At 41.4% G+C, this 15,145-nt stretch overlaps 1 protein-coding gene across 1 annotated transcript in view; it reads right to left on the bottom strand.

Moving 5' to 3' along the window:
• Positions 1-7,489, bottom strand: part of BAHCC1 (BAH domain and coiled-coil containing 1) — a 103,861-nt gene extending 96,372 nt beyond the window's left edge. The window contains exon 1 of the mRNA XM_029284007.1: positions 7,324-7,489. Within this exon, the coding sequence (XP_029139840.1) occupies positions 7,324-7,489 (166 nt within the window). The remainder of the gene's footprint in view (positions 1-7,323) is intronic.
• Between the last annotated feature and the right edge of the window lie 7,656 nt (positions 7,490-15,145).

Here is a 15,145-nt window from a genome sequence, read left to right on the forward strand (position 1 = left end):
CTCAGCATTTAAGATTACAGCTACATGCAAGCCTTGAATTTTACCTCTATCTGCAAACTCTGAAACCATGATATGCAAGATTTTCATGTTTGGCTTAACTATATCTTTCATAGGGAAGATTCTTTGCTGTTTAGCCCAGAGTCCCAATGTTCATCTTTCTGGCTTGCATCCAGTTGGTATCCCCTGATTTATAGAAGACTTTTGCACACTGGCTTTTGCAGCTGAATGGCTGCAGGGGGAATCACCAAAAAAAACGTGCCTCTCTTACACTGCTCTCTGCTAAATCAGAGCATTCCATCAGCAGAGGAACACTATAAATATCACCTATATACTATCCCATCTACAGGCTGTACCAGCCCAATCTATAGTATTCTCTGATAATATGATCTGAATGCATCAACATTAATGGAAATTTCTTAGGTATTACGCAAATCAATAACTCACAAATTAAAGAAATTTAGTTCAAAATACTGCATGTACGGTTTACTTTTGAGTGGGGGAAAACTAGGGATTTTGATTGTAGTGGGAAATGACTGGATGAGTAAACAAATAACATTACTGCACTAAGAATCCTTAAACTACTGTATTCAGACTTGTTTATTTTTAATGTTCTCCAAGTATGAAATAGAGCATGAAGACAACTATCTTCTAAAGGTATACAATTAAGTTTTATGGGTGATTCTGACCAGTTCCTCTAATTTCACTTTGATCCAATATTCACATCTCTGGTCTGAAATCAATTAAGTGCTTAATATTTCACAGAAATAGAAACTCACAGTTTCGTTTATACACATATCTACACACACTCAGAAGAGTTATAAATCATATGCCAATTTGCACTCCTGATTCCAATAATGTTCTATGCGTTTATGTGTACGAATGTAAAGGAAAAATTGCATGGTTTGTAGTAACCCCTGAAGTATACATCAACAATGAACAAAGCTAGGAAAAGTAAGCAATTTTGCATCCTCAGGTGTCTGAGTGACTCAAAGCTCCTCTAAGTAGGTATATCCTTATTACATAAATGGAATTCTGCCAACAATAGACTTTTTCTTGTCCAAGGCAGATAGATTTTTGTCTCCCATGCAGTAGTTTCAAGACTTCTTATCAAGATATTTCTCCCTCTTGCATGTGCACACACAGAAAATTCCATGAATTACCACAAATGCCTTTCTGATGTTCACTTGTAAGTCAAAACTTACTGATGGTTTTATTTTATTATTTATTGGGAATTATTGGTGTTAATTCTGTCAATCTAATTAAGTATTACACTTTAAATGCCAGTCTCCCTTGCACATTGCACAAACCATTCTACCAGCTTGTTTTACATACCAAAGGCAAAACATTGAAAAGAATGCAACCGTGTTACATGGTAAAACTAAAATAATAGGGAAGCAGCATTCACAACAGGACTGCCCTCTTTCTCTCATGCATGCATGGATATATGCAGGCGCACACACGTGTACAACCCACACAAGGACAATCAACTTAGTACATTCAATAATCTCAATGCTTTTTGGTTTTAAAAGAACCCATCTTGAAAAATCTGTTCTTAAAATGGAGGAAAAGAAAAATGTTGATTCTTGGCTCTGAAACCCCTGGTTTAATGTGCAAAGGGCATTTTTGTGAATGGATATTGCATAGAGAAATGAAGGGTAAGGAGAGATGCTGTGCTTTCACATTATTTATGCGTGCAGTCTGCGTTAATGGCATATGCAAGTTGACAGCATACATCCTATCAACTTGCTGAAGTGTATCTTGATTGTTCAAACACACTCTTAAAGGTGCCCGATCATTTATCAAATTAAAATAACTGTGTTGTGTTCCAAAGGGCTTGGAATATCTAAATTGTACACCGGCATTCCTGGTACCCCTTACATTTCTACATTTCACAACAAATCTTACTTTCTGAAGCAATCAAGAAGCAAGGCAGATTTGTGTGGCTGGAGTGAAGAAAATAGAAGAGGGGAAGGAAGGAAGGAAGGAAGGAAGGAAGGAAGGAAGGAAGGAAGGAAGGAAGGAAGGAAGGAAGGAAGGAAGGAAGGAAGGAAGGAAGGAAGGAAGGAAGGAGGGAGACTTCCGCCCCTCACAATCATGTTGGTCCAGAAATATGCTATTTCATGATTCCGATTTGGGATTGATTTTTGTTGTTGGTATTGTTCTTCTCTATGTCACAAATTTCAATACAAATCTATTAATCCAGCAGGAAATGATGGACTCCAGAAGGCTGGCCAATTAAATTTAGACTTATGAAAAGTCATAAATAGCTTGGTGGCTAGTGAACTACAATTTTTATTCATTTGAACAATGTTCCTTGTAAGAAGTAAGTAGACTCTTTCCCATGAATGGCCCTTATGTAATTTATTTAACTTTGTGAACCTTGCCAAAATATTTTTAGATCTTTCTGTTCTAGGATTTGGCATTTCTTTCTTCTTTAATATAAAAGGAAGTGTGACTTTCTGAAATGATATTTTTAGGCTTCTGCTTGTTATATTAAAGTCTTCCTCGATTTGGATTTACATATGTTGAGCAGCCTCTGCGCAGGGCTAGATCTGTTTTGAAGATGCAGTCGTGAAAATTTTGCACTGGAACAATTGCTTTGCACATGGAAATACAGCTATGCCCCTAAATTAGCACACACGGATTAGTTGCTACTGTGGGGGGGGGAAATCTTTTATATGAATAATTAGACAATGGAGCTAATCCCAATGGAATAATGTACATTTCAAAAATGAACTTTAATTTCTGTGTTTGCACATGCGTGCAGTCATTCATGTACCACCACAACTGCCTTGTGTAACCATGTGCGCCTTGCCATTCTTGTGCAAAAGATCAGCAGTGGCAGTTTCTAGTTATTATCTCTGCATTGCCTTTCGTGTCTCATGCCACGTCGTTTATAAGCAAAGATGGTTAGAGTCTTTAGAACAGACCTTTGAATATTAACTCCTTTAGTACCTATTCAGTGATGGCAACTATGTTGCAGAAAAACAGTGATTGGTGTCATAATGAAGTATTTATTAAATTTTGCTTTTGTTTTAAGAGATGTGGGGGCCAAAGAGGAAGAGATAATTTGGAATGGGGAGGGAGAATCCTTTTTAGAGCCTTCCTCTCTTTAAAATCCCTGGTCACTCCCCCTATTCCATTTAATAATAAAACTAAATCTATTTACAATTCTAGTACTCTTTAAAGTGCCCCCTCCCAAGCCTAGAATTATTGTGTCCATTTTCATTTAAACAAAATGCCTGAGATCTTTTGCCAGGCTTACCAAACTAGGTCCACCCTGAACAATTATTACTTTTTCTTCTTTTTAGTTAACTGGGATGACACTATTGTTTACATTTATAGATGGGCAAGTTATCTCAAATATTTCCTATTTAATACCAAAAAAACACCACCCTTAACAATGTGTATATACATAGTTGGTGAGATGGAATAGTTTTTAGGTTTTCTTCTACTATCTTTCTTTGGTAAGATTCTTGCTTGCATATAAAAGAATCAACAGCAATGACAAAATCCAAACAGCTTCAGGCAGGAATAATGATGAATAATACTGCTAATATACACCCCCCCCTTTTCTTTCTTTAAAATTTTCACAGCTTTGACTTTGGACCATCTGTATGGGAGATGCATGTGTGTGCACGCACTACGCACACAAATCTAATGCACAAAAAAATAATGAGACAAAACATTTTAATTGCACCTTTTGTGACAAGGTTACTAAAACAGCACTTTACCATAAAATTTCTACAGTGGGATTATAAAACTATCAGCACTCTGCTATAAGAAAAACAATTTGCTGAACATTAAAAGCTAACTTCAAAAATTCAAGGTCTCTATGGCCACTTTTAAAACAGAAACTGTTCAGGGGTAAGGACAGGGAGGGTAGAAGTTATCTCCATAAGGAGACAATTGTAGGGAGGAGGACGTGTTGGAATACATGCTTGATCAATGAACGGTATGCCTTGTGGAATTTTGTCTGAGAAGACGTAAAAATTAAGTCCTTTCTTGTAGAGCACTTTGCGTTCCAGTCTCTTCCCAGTGGATTTTGCTTTATATCTGGCCTTCTGGAGCTCTGCTTTTAACATGTTTTGTTTCTTTTACTTCCTAAAAATGTTTGTTGGCATCCACAATGTAGGTTACAAATCTTTCCCAACTATTTTCTTTAACAGCTATCCTTTGCATTTTTTAATATATCACGACTCCCTTGAACCAGGCCTTCTGTGTTTCTTCATTATATTAATCTTAAGTTACACAGATCCTACACATTAGGTTTAGGAGACATTAGTCAGCCGCTCTTTATGTAACAACAAGCACGGAAAAATATTTAAAAATGGCTGCAATTCAGTATAACCTTAGTCTGTGTATTCACATATTTCAAATTCTGGTTCTGGAGACGACTTTCCCATATTATAATTGTGCATCAGTGTCAAGATATCATCAATAATTTATTCTATTTATTGTCAGCTTGCTTCTTTGATGTAAAAGAAAAATGTGTTCAACTAAGCACACGTTCTATAAATATAAAAAAATGATCACGGTAACAATTTTAAAAATAATATTTCTAATTATGAGCCTAGTAAAATACTCATATTTAAAACACACATAGTGGAAGAAAAAATAGAAAGCATAAAAAAGATCAATAGAAGGATTTCAAATAGCTTGGAAGCACAAGGCGTGTTGAATCCAAAGTACGGAAGAAAAGCAGAGTGATTGACACAAATCATACTCTTCATCCAATTTGCCCAGGTTTGCATTTTAAAATGTCTTTCTGTTGTTGCTGAATGCAACAGGTTTCTTTAAAGATTTCACTCTAATGAGCATCTTCTCCTTTGTATGGAGCAGGTAAGTATGTAAAAGAAAGGTAGGTTAAAAAAAATTAAAACTTCTAAAACCCTACAGAATTATGATTCATTCATTTTGAATAAAGCCCAAAGTATGTGTAGCTCATTGCAATTGTTAGTTTTTTTAAAATCTCATTATGCTAAAATTAATTAATAATTTGCAGCTAGATATGCCATTTAAAAAATAATAATAAATGTCTGCACTCCTGTTTGATCATTTTTATCCATTCTGGTTTACCTCATGCCATTCTTTTTAATCCATATACTAATTGTAATCCCATTAAAGCAGATATAATTTTATTACCATTCATAGTTTGTCAAGCTAGCAATAAGGATGGCTGCTACTGAGTTTAGAGAAAAATAAAAACTGTCACACATTTTCCTCTTCTGATGTTTAAAGGAACTTGTAAACAAAACTTAAGTGGCTGTGTGTGGTTTTGTAAATCTAAGATTAAATCCATACTTCCATAAATATATATCCCATAAACAGTCTGTACACTCAAATGAAGGTACATACTACATATTCAGAGCTGGCCACAACATTTGAAAAAATCAACCATATGAGAAAACTCTTAAGGACAGAAACACATATAGTGCGTGGATTAAATAGAGGAGCTAGTTAAGTTACACTAGAAACATTATACATAAAATGTTTCTAACGTCAAATTATTTACTTCAGATAAGTCTTAAAAAGTCAAAAACAAATGCAGCAAGCCTAGGTCAGTTTCTGTGAAAACACAATGAATGGAAGACATTCTGAAGCATAGACAGAATCTTGTAAATTTCAAAACCTCTCATTATTCAGCATCTTATTGCTTTTATTACAGTTTATCCATTCCCGCTTTGGGGTGTATTGGGGGGGGGGAAATGACTAGTTACTATTGTTTGGATTTTTGCATATTGATATATAAAACCTTATTCTAAATCGTAGATATACCATTCTGCTTTCCAAATGCCCCCTTTTGCTTCCCAAGACCTTGCTTCCAAAAAAGATCTTAAACCAGGGATGGGCAACTTGAAATCCTGAGATGCTCTAGCATACGACTGTCCCATTTTATGCATGTTCTCACTAATGTTCTGGAGCCAACACCAGCTATTTTGTACGTTCTCCCTGTCCCAGGCAATTAATTGATTAAAAATGGATGCCATGGACGATCTCTGAAGAACCTGGCACATACCACCTCTCCCTGATTTTTCTTGCCAAACATTGTGTCTTCAGCAAGATACCACGAGAGCACTTGTTAAAACTAACACATGCACTGCAAACCCATTCTCACCCTGACACTTCAGGGCTTTATATAGAAACAGGATTTTCTAGTCTTATACCACTAGCTCCATTAATGCTCATCCTATACATACAGTTACCCCTAATCTGAAAGAGCAAGGGGGGGAGGGTGCTCACCTTTCCCAAGCAAATAACAAGCAGGGGTGGGGGGGGTGGGCGAGAGAGAGAAAGTGCCTTGTTGATGCAAAAAGAATTTCGTAAGGACGTTAATGCAAAAAAAAGAAAAAGAAAAAAGGGGGTTCACTCCGTTCTGATGTTAATGCAAAAAAAGGGGGTTCACTTCGTTCTCTTTCGGCCTCCTATTAAGGGGCATGCGGTAGAGGGAGGAAGGTGGAATAGCCTTTATTTGAGCCTTCTCCGACTAAAAAAGAAAAACTCCATCAAGAGAGGGATCTGGGGACATTAGTATTTTGCTCCTTTGCCAAAATGAAATATTCAGATTTGCCAAAAATACGATGTCATCTTCTTCTCACACATGCCCCAAAACAAAGCTACGTGTGTCCCGGGAATTCTGGGTCAGAAAGGGTCACCTCCGTTGCACTTCTCAACCACCCCATTTCTAAAAAGCCCCCTGAAAAGAGTGGGGGAGGCAGGGTTTCCTCCTTCCCCTTCTCTCTGACCCTCCCCGAGCCCAGGAAATCTCTCGAGTAGGCAGGCGGCTTTTCTCTCTCGCTCACACGCGCGAGGATCCGCTGATGCAGGCCTGGGGACGAATGCTCCCCCGCCGCCTGCTGAGACTCTCAGAAATGATCTGCGAATGCCTTGTCCGAGAGCGAAGAAAAAAATAAATAAAATAAAAATAAAAATTAAAATTAAAATAAAATTGAAATAAAAGGACCAAGCCGTTAAAATAAGGTAGCAAAAGGGGGCAACATTTGGAAAGCAGAAGTAAAACCGTTCCTGTTTTTTATTCCTCCCTTCGCGACAACCGATGCAAAGATCGATCTGCAGCATTCTCTCTCTCTCTCTCACACACACACACACACACTCATTCACACACACACACACACACACACACACACACACACTCCTTTTCTTCCTAGGGGGGAAAAAAGGCAGCTCAATCGGGTGCCCCTCCTTTGGCGCTGGCCACCCCTCCCTCGTCCCTCCGCAGTCGGGGCGCCCGAGCTTCCCCGCAGCTCTCCAAGGCCCCCTCAGCTCCCCTCCGCTCCTTTCACCCCGGCGCTCCGCGCTGACCTGTGTGCGTAGCCATGGAGATGGGCGAGGGGAAGTATTTCCCGGGCTGGAAGTGTCCTCCGTGCTGCACCGAGTTGTGCCCGGCGGAAGCGAGGCGGCTGGAGCTGTTGCGATGGCCCCTCTCGGCCAGGAGGGGAGGCGGAGGCGCGAACTCCCGGCCATCCATACCGGGGCTGCACTCCCACGACCGGCGCCCCGGCAGGAAAGGGGCTGCGGGACGGGGCCTTGCAGCGGGCGAAGCTTCGCCCCCTTCCCCGGGAAAGGGAAATCTGCAGGCCGCAGACGCGGGGAAGGAAGGGCTCCCCTCAACACGAGGCTAATCGTATTCCTCCAAGAGGCCTCCGCTTCTCGTGGCACCGGCGATCTGGCCTCATTCTCTGCAAGGCAAAGGGAGAAGAGAAGATCAAGCGGGTGAGGAAGCCATATCGGCGCTGGGCGGATTGGATTCACCGAGGGCGCGAAGCGGCGACCCCGTCCTAGAAGCCCCGCTGATGCGTTCCCCCCCCCCAAAACTGAGGCCGTGGAAACGAAACCCCCTTCCGGACGCCCGCGCCGCCTCGTTTGCCGCCTGCCTTCCTTTGTCGAACGAAGCAACTGGTTCTTATGGGTTACATGGCGACAACCAGATTTAAAACAAATACCACACCGTACTCTTTTTCAAAAATCTACGTGGAAAATAGAAAATGCAACAATGCTGCGCTTCCAGGCCTTGTACTTTTTATTACAACGGCAGGGAAGTGGGGATATATTTTCAGATAAAGCAAGGCCCGTAAGATGAAAACAGGAGCGGTGCCTCCAGTATAATGGAGGTGGGGTGGGGTGGGGAGGTGGCTGGAGGAGGAAAAAGCTGTAAGTTTTATTATTTGTTGTAGTTCTGTTCAACTATGGTATTTATTATTTTGAACTGCTCAGTGTTCTATGATTACTTTAATCATTTCCTTGCTAGACAAAACTAAATCTTCAAATTGATAGTTTTAAAAATGTTATGTTAGGAGTAGGGGAGTGTCTTTCAGTTGCCCCTATGTTAAGTGTGATTACATATGTACAGGTGGAAGGAATGGGGATTATCCTTGGTTTGCTGGCTTCCCAGTTTACAAACCAAGTTGCCTTGATGCAATCCAAAAGAATGTGTTCCTTGCGTAGATCCCAGATGAGGGGAAAAAGAGCTCGCTGGGCTTCACTTACTCGAGCTCAGAAATAAATATTTCACTGCGGACACTTGAGTGGCAAAGTCCTGCATTCCTCTTTCAAGGGCAGGAGTTTAAATTCTACAACTGTATTCTTAGACAAAACAGTTATGTAAGATTCTTCCTGTACATTCATTCCATTTACACATAAGGGGTTTCTGGCTTAGACCCAATGTGTGTAACATTAGGCCAAGAGGAAGGAGGGGGAATAAAAAGATCTCACTACCCCCCCCCTTTTTTTTCCCCCTTCAGACTTGTGCTGCACTGAAAGATCGCACTAGCTTCTTGAAATAAAATATGTGCATCTCCCATATAAAAAAACCTCATTGAGCTATCAATGGAGATCTAATACTTCCACAGGGGGAAAGAGGGGTACCCAAATTATTTCTTCCTTTAGAGTGAGGAGGTTCATCCTACGTATCTGTTTGTTATAGAGAACATTGTCTGAAGGATCCAAAACCCATTGAACCCATGCTGAATTCAACTCCATACTGAACATGCTTACTGATTAACAATCTGGGAGAAAGGGAAAACACATTTGCTTACCTTAATGTGTCATGATTGAAACAATGAAACAATATTTTTTATTTACTGAACACTATTTTAAATGGTTAGATATAAAGCTTTTAATTCTTAACATTACTCGACTACTTGGTGTTTGATTTAATCTATAACTGAAAACAAGGTATTAAATGACTACGTATTTGCACAGCGGATAAGATTACACATGCACACATACACATGTGTGTATGCGCACACACCTACATAAAATAGAAAAAAATATAGAGTTTTCTATTGTAAGTAAATGGAACCACTACACACAAAAACAGAACAGTTTATTACTGGAAATTTTAATCATCTGCATATTACCAATATTTTATATTTTGCAGTTGGGGTAATTATAAGAAAAAAGTATATATTCTTATCACCTTCCACCCACCCTGCTTAACATTAAAAATCTTCCCAGAGAAGCAGCAGTAAAAAAATAATGGACTGGAGGGAGGGGGTCGTGGAAGAGTTGAAGCCTGGAAGACAAAAGCGAAATTAGCAACTTCAGCAAGTTTTGAGTTCGATACATCAATATGAAGGGAACATGGTACGTTAGTTTACCTCCCCTCCCCCTTATGATTTTTTTTATATTTGCATATTTAAGGGGGGGAAAACTGTATCAGACTGAAATATAGCAGCAGATTGGAAATCCTGATTATAGGTCCAGGGAAAGTTTTAGCATCAGCGTTCCAGGAACAGCACTTGCTACCACGTACCGTGCAGAGGATTTGTTCTAAGGTCGGGTCCATTTTGGCAATTGCTAGAGCCGAAACAGGAAAAGTCAAATCAACCTTTCTCCAAACCGGTAAGCGGGCTGGTGTGCAGCGGGAGGGCCTCCGGATCCAGTCATCAAAACCAGGAACGAGATCTGCCTTCGATCTTCCTTGGCTTCCCCCTTCGGCGCGGCCGAAACCGAAGACGATTCTTTACAAGCAGGAGGACGCGTCGCCGGAGAGAGCGAGGTACGTTACTTTAAAATCAATAGCCGAGCTCGGACTTCCAAAGGAACAAAAGGACGGTGTAAATTTGCACGGTTCGGCTCCAGCGAGCTACGCCCCCTCCCTTGTTTTGTTTTAATTGGGGCAAGGAAGGAAACGGGGGGGGGGGGTGTTTGAGAGAATAGAATAATCCAGCGGTATGTTCTCTGGTCAATTGAACTGAGTCGCCGAGGTTTTGCGCGGACTAGAAATACGTTCTACTCTCCAAAGAGGTGGACGAAGAAAGAAACTGAAGATCCGGCAGAGTTCAAACGCTTCGGCGCACTGCTCTCGGGCCTTGTCGGAAAAAACAAAAAGGGTGAGGAAGCTTCTGCCGCGCTAAGTCTTTCTCTAGCCCATCGAAGATCTCTCGAGAGCGGCAGCCATCAAAAGGCTCTGCCGCTGCTACAACCCGAAGGCTTCCAGCAGGCGACAGCATGCTAAAAAACCTCAAGAGATCTCTCCCAAATTGTGGGGGTTTTTCTCTCCCACCTAAACGCGTTTGGAACCATTTCATTTTGCTTAGCTATTCAATTGCTTGGTTCCCCCAGAATCGTTTTTTATTTTATTTTACAAAGTAATAATGATCATTTTTTATTAATGAAAAGAAAGCGAGGCTGAAGTTGTTTCGATATATTGAGCTTGAGCAATAAGGCCACCACCCAAAAGCATTTGGGGCATTTTAAAATCAAACGATTATCGCAACCATTGCGCACAGGCAGAGAGACTGAGAGAAAAAGGAAGGCGAGAAACAAAAGCGTGTCACTGAATTATTCAGTTTCGAGAAATCTTTTCCGTCCGTGAAAAATCAACCACGGTTCACCGTTTTAAACTGAACCCAAACAAACAAGACGGATTTTCTTCTTCTTTTAATTAAAAAAAAAAATCCTTATGAGGCATCCTAACGGCATGTTTCCCTCCACGGCAAAACAGTTACCACACTGTGCGGAAGATCAGTATACATGCGCACACCCCGGCTTGTAAATAAATAAAAATGCGTATTTTCTTTGTTTTCATTTTTCGTTTAATTTAGAACCCTGAGGAATTCAAGTATTTTCTGACGCAGATCATCTTGAACATACAGCAGGAAGGAATCAAATTCACAAAGAACTTCTATTATGATTCATTTTAAAGAAAAATGGAGGCTACAAATTTACATGAATTCCTTTTGCCACAATGCCTATTTGCCACAATGCCCATTTGTTTTCCTTGCAAAGCAACCATTTACAGTTCCATTTTTAAAAAAGAGCAGACAAACTGATTAGAATTTCAGGTAAAAAATATGCGAAAAATCATAGATGTTGTTAGCACTACACGGAGCAGTGCACAAAATTTTCAGGAAATAGAAACCATTTAAAAAATAAAACACCAATATGGATATATCTCATAAGTTTGCATTTCGTTAGAAACAATATACATTTCCTTTCCCAAAGGAAGGGTTATTTTTTTTTTAAAAAAAAAGGTTCAATTTTGTTGAGGAATGGATACAATTGTTACATTTTTCAATCGCCAGGTATTTGCATTGCTTTTAAATATATATATATATATACAAAGATTTTTTTTGGCAGCAATGGTTTTGCATTTATATATATATTTATATATTAGAACTGACCATTGTGAAGGTATCCATATTAACAATAAATCATAATTTATCAACAAATCATGAACGTTCAAAATGCTAAATAAATTTTAGTTACTTACTGGAGGGAGGGGTGTTCCTTTGCACAGAGGGAACGCAATACAATTAAATCAGTGAGTGGGATTTTGTTGTATTCCTATTGGTATTTGCACTGTGCTGACTGTTGCACTGTAAATGCACTGGCTGCTGCTCCTTGCAGAAAGGAAAAAAGACCCTGTCGCGAGCTTCAGCTTCCCCAGCCTCGCATCTCAGTCCTACAAGCAACTCTCCCTGCATACTAATAAGCTCGTGCCACTCACTCAGGGTGAGCACGCTCGCTGATTGGACGCCTTGTCCTCCACGGTAATAAGCTCGTGCCACTCTCTCTGCGTAAACAGGCTTCCCAATAGGTTGGCGTGGGGCCAGGGAACTGCCAATCAGAGAACAGCAGGACTACTACTCAATCCAATGGCGCCTAATTCAAGTCCCTACAGTTGCGCAGCTCCCCTCGCGCAGCTTCCCTTTGCTTAGCTGAATGGAAATGCGTAGCAATGCGAAGCGAGAGGGAGAAGAGGGGAGGGGGAGAAAGAGAGAGAAAGAGAAAAATAAAGAGAGAGAGAGAGAGAGAAAAGCTTTGCAGAATGGGAAGCTAGGGAGTCCCACCAGAAAGCTGCTTCAGCTCGTAGGCAGGCACTCACGCCAATCAGCTGGGTAGCGAGGGATACTTTTTGGTACTCCTTTTGCTTTGATAAATTGGACGATGCGGTACAACTGCAAAACTGGGAAATCACAGCACTGTACAGATCAGGACGTCAGAGACTGCGTTGCCTGCCCTCCGGCAGCTTTTAAGAGTTACTTGACAAACGAAATACCAAGAGATTTAGAGTGATTTAGGTCCTAAGTATGCTCTTATAGTTCACTGCGTCTTCACCGCCTGTGGATTTGTCTTTAAACAATTCGAATAGGCGAATCACTTTGCCCGCATTTTGCAAACTCAGGAAAGTCCCTTTGCTAGGTTCTTACTCACAAACACGTGCACAACCCTTTGTGGTTTATCAAAACTGGAGATTTGTTTGTAATCCGGTCGTTCTTTCCTTTTCCTTTTTGTCCCCCACGTTTCACATTTCCGTTAAGACTCCCTGCCCACCTCTACCCCCGCCGTTTGCACCAAGATATGCTGTCTCGGTAAATTGCCACTTTTCTTGTAAATAGGTCAGTCATATACACGTTTCCTACCTATATGATACCATCACTCCCAAGGCCTATTTTAACGCAGAAACCACACTACATAAAGCCTTCAAACGACTTTGTACCGGCAATTGAGAGGTTAACCGCAGAGGCATTAGTTTCTCTCCCACCCCCTTCAGTCTTTCCTTCCCCACTTCCAGGAGACGCCTTGATTGGTTGGCAGTCTCCCAGCCCGCTGTCCATCACCCAGTGTAAACAAGGCGCTGATTGGCTGCTCGCCAGTCCGCACTGGGCTGCCTGAAAAAAGCAATTACTGGCCCCGCGGTTTGCAGGGGGCCCGGGGCTGGTTTGATGAAAGGAGATAAGCTGGGGACTGTTTCCAGCGCACACACACCCAATGCACTCCCCCCATTCCCCGAGGCAGAGCCCACCGTCCCTTGAGCCAAAAGAAGGTCAAAGAGTGGAGAGGATCAAAAGGAGGAAAGAAAAGGGGAAACGGACTGAGTCCCCATTAGCGATTTTGAAAGTAAAGCCATTCATTCAAGCAGGTTTGGTGCATCGGTCACCGGAGAGATGGGGGGAGGGGCGGACTGATCAGCGGGGACTCCTCCCTTTACAGATTCGGGGTCTAAGGACTCTCGGCGGTGCAGCCACGAAGGATGGGGAGAAAAGCTAGGAAATGTCTCGCTGTTAAACGGGACAAGGAAGGGAAGGCTGCAAGAGAATGCCGAGGAAGCCGCAAGCCGACCAAGCTGCCTTCTGAATCTGGATGCAACGCGACGCTACGGAAAAGTCGATTTCATATGCCCCGATGCATGTGTAACCTCGGTCCAGAGCTTCACAAATTTCAGACAGAGGAGCAAACTGGATCCATCTTGAGTGTGCAAAACTCTACGCCTCCGGGAGAACCTCCCGCTTTGGCACAGGCGGAATCTATAGCGAAGCTAACCGGGAGAAATGTCAGTTCCATTGATCGAACGAGGTTGAAGGACGTATATGTGTGTGTGTGTGTGTGTGTGTGCGCGCGCGCGCCCACACAATGCCATGGCAGCGGCTCGAAGGCTCCGAATTCTCTCCAGCCCCCCCCAAACTCGTGATTACGATTATTTAAAAAAAATTAAAAGGAGCCTAATTGATTTAAAAATGCAGAATAAATCAAAATAACCCGTAAGAGATATTAGATTACAATGGAGCTATTCATTAACCAGAGGGGTGAATTAAATTAAAAAGCAGCGAGTGAATATGTGTGTGTGTACTCTGTGCTTATGTCTGTTAGAGGAGAGAAAACTTGCGTTTTCCATGATGATGATGATGATGGGTTTACTGAAACCATGCACCCATTGAATATCCAGAGGGGAAAAAATTATTCCAATGTCCCAACCCACTAAGTCCTGATAAAATACTCAGTTTGGATCAGCACCTTCGAAGTGATGGTGAGAGTTTTTGGTTATTAACACTATTGCTGCTCTTTATAACACATTGTTAAATGGATCAATTATTGTAAGTAACTTAGATGCATATAAGCATCTACAGTTTGCAGTCTTGTCCCCAAGCCCGACAGAGTGTTCAAACAAGGTGAAACCCCAAACATGCTAGGCCCGGTTACTTTCCAGATATTTTAGATATAAAATTTACATGGAGACCGAGAAACATAGACTTTCTGTTAATAAATATATATTCCAAAAAAAGAAATTACAAGCACATAAAAACTGAATTTTAAAAAAGTAGGCAGGGGGGTATATAATTCTGAAAGGAACCCTATTTGTGGCCAGAGGGAAAGATGAAGGAGGGAGTGGTTCCTCGAAATGGGAGTTGAGGCTCTTGAATTGGTCTCATAAAAAGTGAAAGGGAAGAACTGGAGAGAGGGAAGAACTGAAAGCAAAGGCACTTTTCAACTCATCCATTCTGTGGGGAACACAAGGCCCTATCAGAAGACCTACAGGTTCAAAGCAGAGATTTGAAAGAGAAAGAGGCCATTCTGCAGGCTGAAATTAAAATGGGGAAAAAGACTACACTTGCAGCAACAAATCTCACACACACCCGCGCACACACACACACCCGCGCACACATATATATGCATACATACACACGGGGAGAGAACGATAAAGCTGTGTGTCTGTGTAGGCGTGCGGTGGCCTCCGAAAGACTTCAACCTGCAGACGATCTTGCTGTTTATCTAGGCCCTCCGCCAGAACATTGGCTGGTAGGCGTGGGAAGGGGTCAGAAGGGATTCAGTTGGATCTGTCTGTAAGGCAGAATGGGCCTTACCAAAAAAAAAAAAAAAAAAAAAAAAAAAAAAAAAA

The sequence above is a fragment of the Protobothrops mucrosquamatus genome, unplaced genomic scaffold (genome assembly GCF_001527695.2).
Source record: "Protobothrops mucrosquamatus isolate PMUCROS unplaced genomic scaffold, P.Mucros_1.0 scaffold_99, whole genome shotgun sequence".
In the NCBI taxonomy this organism is placed as follows: Eukaryota; Metazoa; Chordata; class Lepidosauria; order Squamata; family Viperidae; genus Protobothrops; species Protobothrops mucrosquamatus.